General features: G+C 44.6%; 1 protein-coding gene across 4 annotated transcripts in view; it reads right to left on the bottom strand.

Annotated features, from left to right (window-relative positions):
• PTBP3 (polypyrimidine tract binding protein 3) overlaps positions 1-6,581 on the bottom strand; it is a 63,566-nt gene extending 56,985 nt beyond the window's left edge. For 2 of the 4 annotated variants that reach the window (XM_089488545.1, XM_089488530.1), the window contains exon 1: positions 6,469-6,535. In XM_089488545.1, the coding sequence (XP_089344671.1) occupies positions 6,469-6,476 (8 nt within the window). In that variant the 5' untranslated portion in view covers positions 6,477-6,535. Of the gene's footprint in view, positions 1-4,663; positions 5,820-6,468 lie in introns of those variants that run through there. The other 2 variants (XM_089488554.1, XM_089488539.1) reach the window with 2 other exon arrangements.
• Between the last annotated feature and the right edge of the window lie 206 nt (positions 6,582-6,787).

The raw sequence follows: 6,787 nt of genomic DNA on the forward strand, positions 1-6,787 counted from the left end.
CATAGCTAAGAAATTATTCCTGTAATTTAGAGCATAGCAAATAATCACAATAACCCATTGGTAAATATTTTACCAATTTCCAGACGAGAAATAATCACAAAAATCATATGAACAAACATGATAATCTGCCTCATAGAATCGTAGAGTTGGAAGAGACCGCAAGGGCCATCCAGTCCAACCCCATTCTGCCATGCAGGAACTCTCAATCAAAGCATCCCTGACAGGTGGCCACACAGCCTCTGCTTAAAGACCTCCAAGGAAGGAAACTCCACTACATTCCATTAAGGGAGTGTGTTCCACTGTCGAACAGCCCTTACTGTCAGGAAGTTTGTCCCAATGTTGAGGTGGAATTTCTCTTCCTGTAGCTTGCATCCATTGCTCCATGTCCTACTCCCTGGAGCAGCAGAAAACAAGCTTGCTCCATCCTCAATATGGCATCTCTTCAAGTACAGTATTTAAACAGGGCTATCATATCACCTCTTAACCTGCTCTTCTCCAGCTCAGGTTTCCAGACCCTTCACCACTTTGGCTGCCCTCCTCTGGACATGCTCCAGCTGGTCAACCTCCTTTTTGAAATGTGGTGCCCAGAACTGGATGCACATGAGCACATGGACAGTAATCTATAAATATAAACACTGGTATTTTGGGCTGTCAAATTATTTATTTTGTAAACTGTATTCAATCAGTATGAGTGATGGTTCCATGCGCTGAAAGGTAAGGCAGCACCTTTTCATTAAGACAATCCTTATAAAGCTTTAATTATTCAGGGGAGCTGTTTTAAGGGAAGGCACACTCCTCAGGCCATTTTGGCTCCAGGTGTTACTAATTTTATCAAGATTCTTGGGTAAATTACTTCTATTTACTTAAACTAAATTACCACTAATCACCTGTTTGCATGATTCTATCAACATATACTATATCATTACTCACCTATAATATATATAATAAATACTACATAATCTCAATTTTTTTTCAACCATACAAACTAGAGCGACGTATATATTCGACTATAAGTCGACCTCATGTATAAGTCGAGGGCAAGTTTTGGGGCCAAAATTATGGATTTTGACTTGGCCCATGTGTAAAACCTGGAGGCGCCTTCAGTGTGAGTATGTGAGCGGCAAGAGAGAAGCAGCAATTAATAGGAGGCTTCAGCCTTCACTTCCAAGACAGCAAAGCACCCGGATGAGAGAGGGATTGTGAAACAAACAGCAAGCAAAAGCAAGCAATCAGTCTCCAAGGATACTATCTGCTTGGCTCAGGACAGAAAGAAACTGCATGGGGAAATCTGAAAGAGCTGCTATTACAATACCATCCTGACCCCTAAATAAGTCAACCTAGGATTTTGGGGTCAATTTTTGGACATAAATTTTGAGACTTATAGACAAGTATATACTGTATGTAGACCTATTGCATTACAAGGCAAACTCCAAATCCGAGTATACCCACTGAGCATAAAATAATTTACAGGTGTTTAGTAACAGGTTCTAACTACTGTAGTTAGGCTACAGCCCATTATAAAAGAATCCTAATCATTGTATATTCATGGCTTCTCCATGTCTCACTACACAACCAATTCCTCATGCATACCACTGTACAGTCATAATAAGAGTATTTGTTGTTGTGTCTTCAAGTCCTTTCTGACTTATGGAGAACCTACGGCAAACCTATCACAGGATTTACTGGGCAAGATTTGTCCAGGACAGGTTTGCCTTTGCCTTCCTCTGCAGCTATGACTTGCCCACGGTCACCCAGTGGGTTTCCATGGCCAAGTGGGGATTCGAACCCTGTTCGACTGCACCACTCTGGCTGGCTAGGATATACTCCAATAGTAGAAACTAGTGGAACTAAGCACAGATCCTTGAAACAAAACTTTCCTTAGTGAGACTGTGCATCTTTTTTTGACACCAGCACCTTGAACCTATTGCCTACACTTTTACTGTTTCAGTTCAATTAGCCTTTGGACAAAACTGCAAAAACTAATTCCTATATATTTGCCCATTATACCCAGGGGATTAAAATGGAGAGAAAGCAGATGATAGATATTATGCCCGGCATAATACTGTTTAGATTGCAATTGTATGGACATTTATTTGTGGGTAAGCTGCAATTACATCACACAGAGATGCATAAAACTGGATGACAAATGTTAATGATGGGTGTTATGTTAACTAAGATGTGTTTTCTTACCTGCCCATCCCTAATGTATTCTCTTTCATCTGTTTTACTAAATCCAGTCTACCAGGAACCATTTTGACTCCTCCTCTCTCAAGGCTGTCACCTCAGCAGACATTACAGTATCAATTACACTAACTATATGAATACCTGACTCTGCTTGCTTCCTCCACCCGATCCCACTCCTTTTTCTTCTCTATTTGTACAGAATCTACTGTGTGCCCTTTTGAAATCTCTGAACAAAGTTTATTAATTTTAGGTGCTTTCTAAATTACAACAATCCCTTACCAGTAGAAAACAACAACACTGGGAGGAATGTAGTAGAAGAGTTAGTTTTAAAGGGGGGGGGATTCATATTATAATCTACCTCAGAGGTACAGACTGAAGCTGGACACGTTTTAAAGAGCTACTTAGGGGAAGGAAAGAGGGAATGGAAACTTTGGAGAGAAATTAAGGACCCTGTGGATTTCAGCCTTTTAATTTAGTTCATCTTAACATGATTCCTGAGGAGGTCACTATAACTCCACTCTATAAATACAGAGCGACATATTTTGCTCAAGCGCCACCCCCCCCCCCAACATTTATGGCTAAGCAGATATTCAGATTCACACATCAGACTTCTGAGACTGAGAGTGTGGCCTACAATTTGCCAATATATACATGCCAAATAGAAAAATGTAATTAAGTGAAATAATTTGTACACTATGTTTAATTTCAGTTATATTGAAACTTGTTGTCTGAACTAATTTACTTTTATCTGAATTTTATAGGTGGACGCCTTAAGCAAAACTGGTAGGACAAACATTGTGCCTAAAGGGGTACTTGAAGTCTTCAGAGAGTAACTGTAGTGCATAATTTATATCAAGATGTACAACAGATCCCAACAGATCAAAACCCCACTGCCTTCAAGCAGTTGTTGAAATCCTGAGAACCTCTGCTTCCTTTGTTTGAAATGTGTTACAAATTTATAGAAGTAAAAAAAAAAACACCAAAGAAATGCAGGGTAGCTATATTAACATTTTGGTTTTCATAGTTTAAGAGAGAGGATACTCAGCCAGCAAGGATAGGTGCTGTATTACACAAGGAGAATGGATTTTCTTGGAAATGATACACAGCATACACTCAAACCACATTGTACACATGGTACACCTGCCATACATGCAAAAACTCTAACTTTCTCAGCTGTGTTGCTGTGTTCAATCACATATGGTCCAACACAGTGGTCCCCAAAGAGTGCTCTTTAAAAGATTTTGGGCTTCATCTCCCAGAAGCCTCAGTCATGTTGGCCAATAGTCTGGGATTCTGGGAGATGGAGTCCAAAATCCCTTAAAGAGCACACTTTGGGGACCTCTGGTCCAATATGAAGCATCTATTCCTACAACTGAATGCTGAAGATGATTTCTGAACGTAGAATAAAGGTTAGATTAACCCAATAGTTCTGGTTTTCTCCTGATAAAAGGAGCACAGGACTGCAGCCTTACAATTTAATATTGCAACCTGGTCCCTAAATTTCTTCAGCCCCACTGACTCAGCAGAGCGAACAGGATTGTGTTATAAATTAAGATGAGATATTTATATGCTTAAAATCAAAGGTCAACAGAAATTTAATTAAGTCCATATTTCAAGAAACAGGACGCAGGCTTCCGATTCAAAGGATCCTTTGAACTATCAGAGTTAAAGGTTGCCAATTCTAGTTTTGTTTCTAAGGGATACTGCAACAACTATTTTGGAAGACACAAACCTGAATTTTAATTCCTATGCAGTACTTGGATTAGAAGAGTGATACATTAAGTCGATTAAGGAACCCAGGTTACCTTAAACAATATCAACTCCATGTCACATTTTTGGATCACAAACTTTCACGTTTAGCTGAGCTATGCAATATTTACGTAACTTTTCTTCAGCAACAAATACTAAATATCCAGTCAGTGATATGTATGACCACCATGCCTACTCACTGTACTTACACCTGAGTCTGAACCCATATTTACAACAGAGAAGACACAACTACTGTCCCAGAAAGTCATACATGATGTCTTGACCTCTGTCGCCAGATAAACCTTGCCAAAACTTCATCCGTGCTCCGGACAAACATTTTGGCTTGGCATAATTATGCTGCCACACTGCCCATGTTATTTCTTTATTATTATTAATAGATAGTTTTAATGTTTTAGTTTTAACAGTAAGATGTTTAATTCTTTTTTAAGGGGGGGATGTTGAGATAAAAATTTGTATGTGGGTGTTTTAACTTGCTGTTAGTCGCTTTGATTGTTTCAGTACATGAAAGTAGGGTAAAAATAAAAGTTTTATTTATTTATTATTATTATTATTATTATGGCACACACAAAAAGAAGGAAAAGGAATAAAAAAGAATAACACCGATAGAGGATAAAACTGACAGTTGGTCAGAAATAACGACGCTCAGGACATCTGAGTTATTTTTACTCGGTTTTAGTGAATCTCAATGACTAACTGCTGAATTACTCACTTCACAAGGTGGGCTTTTTCTTCTCCCTGTCTAATTCATGACCCCAATCTATGAAGACAGTGTAAGAGGCATTTTTTCTCAGCGGCCGATTCAAATATCCGAAGAGAAGCACAGGCTGCTACAGAGAAGCCCAGGGTCTGGTTTCAGGGTTGATGCAAGAGGAAGGAGCCTTCCGATTAATTAGCTAATGGATTTCCATCAGTTCCAAGCCAAAGACTGTGGCCTGTAAGCTTCTTCTTCTTCTTCCAACTGTTGCTTACAAGAAGGGAGGCTGCTTAGGTTGGGTGGAGAAATAACAACCTGGTTTGGTACTGCTTTAACTTGTTGTTTGGCTGACTGCTATGGAATTATGGGAGTTGGAGTTTGCTGTGGGGCAACAACAAACTCCAACTCCCAGAATTCCATAGCAGTGAGCCAGAAGAGTTAAAGAGGTGCAAAACCAGGTTATTTCTTCAGTCTGGATGCAGCTTCCCTTCCTTTCCTTTCCCTTCCTCCTTGGCTTGGGCTCTTTCCTTTCCCTCCCCTCCACTGACCCTGCTCTCCTCCTCCTCTTCCTGCCTTAGTCTGTCCCGGAATGGCTTTTGTTTCTTCCCTCTCCTTGCCTTCCTCCTCCCGACGCCAAGGAGGAGGAGGACCAACTCCCTGCCAAACCCAAAACTCACACCGAGCAGCCTCTGCCGCCGCCGCCGCACCTGGCCAAGTGGCAGCAGCAGCAGCAGCAGCAGCCACACCGGTTTAGAGGGGGAAGGAAGGAAGGAAGGAAGGAAGGAGGAGGAGGAGGAAGGGAAGGGAGGCACCGTGCGTCCGGCTGCTGTTTTTCCAGGCAGCCCGCCCCTGGCTCTCTGTCGTAACCCTTCGAAGAGGAAGAGAAAACAGGGCGGGGAGGAGGAGGAGGAGGAGGAGGAAGAGGCCAAGCTTTCGGGGCCCTACGACCCCCTTCTCCCTCTTCTCTTTCTTTCCTCTCTTCCTTTTTTCCTCTCTCCTTCCTCTTCTCTTCCCTTCCTCGTTTCCTGCCTTCTTTCTTTCCTTTCAAAGGATCCTCCTTTCCTTCTTTTTTTCTTTCCTCCTTCCTAGATTTCCTTTCCTTCCTCAATTCCTCTTCTTTTTTGGTTTCCTCCTTCCCTTCCTTATTCCCCTTTTGGTTCCTCCCTTCCTCCTTCCTTTCCCCTCTCCCCTCCCTTCTTCTCTTTCTTTCTTTCTTTCTTTCTTTCTTCCTCCCATTCTTCCTTTCCTCTCTCTCTCTCTCTCTGAGACACAAAGGGCAGCAGCGCAGGAGCCCCGAGGGCGGCGTGGCTCTCTCCCCCCAAAGGAGCAGAGGAGGAGGAGGAAGTTTCCCTCGGCCGGGGCCACACCTGAGCAGCAGCAGCAGGAGGAGGGGGGAGAGGGAGAGGGAGAGAGCTTACCCCGGGACCCTCCTTCCCTCCCTGGCTGGGTCCTTCTGGGCGGAGAGGAAGGAGGAGGCCACAGAAGGCAGGGGAGGCCGCCTCTCCCCCTCCTCAGCTGCCCAGGAAGAAGAAGAAGAAGAAGAAAAAGCTCCTCCCGTAAACTCCACATGACCCCCTTCCTCCCCCAGAAAAGAAGAAGGGGAAAGAGAGGCGACCAGGGGGGGTTCTGTGAGGGGGGGTTTGTTCGAGGAGCCAGGCTCCTCTGGGGAGGCCGCCCCCGCCTCCCCTCTTCTTCCCCCCAAAGAGACAGAGAGAGAGAGAGAGAGGCGCCTCGTGCAGCAGCCACGGCCGACCCCCCTCCCTCCGTCCGAATCCCCCTTCGGCTGGGAAGGCTGAGGCGGCCAGGCCGGTCCTACTTACCCATCCATGGCCCAGACGGCGGGGACGGGAAGGAGGAAAAAAAGAAGGGGGAGGGAAAGGGAGCGGAGGAGGAGGAAGAGGAAGCGGAGGAACAGCCGCCGCCGCCTCGCGCACCGACCGGAGGCAAAAGCCAGAAAGGATGGGCGGCGGGAGGGAGGGAGGGAGGGGGCGGGGCTGGGGAGAGAGTGCGCATGCGCCGCCGCCGCAGCTGTGCCCTGCCCAACCCTCTCTTCCTCCCTCCCCCAACAAGAGACACACCCAAGACTCAGTTCTAGGGAACGGGGGGGAAAAAGGGGGAGGAGGCGAGGTGCGCATGCGT

Source organism: Sceloporus occidentalis, unplaced genomic scaffold (genome assembly GCF_023333645.1).
Source record: "Sceloporus occidentalis isolate IW3139 unplaced genomic scaffold, rSceOcc1.0.p SCAF_1, whole genome shotgun sequence".
NCBI lineage: Eukaryota > Metazoa > Chordata > Lepidosauria > Squamata > Phrynosomatidae > Sceloporus > Sceloporus occidentalis.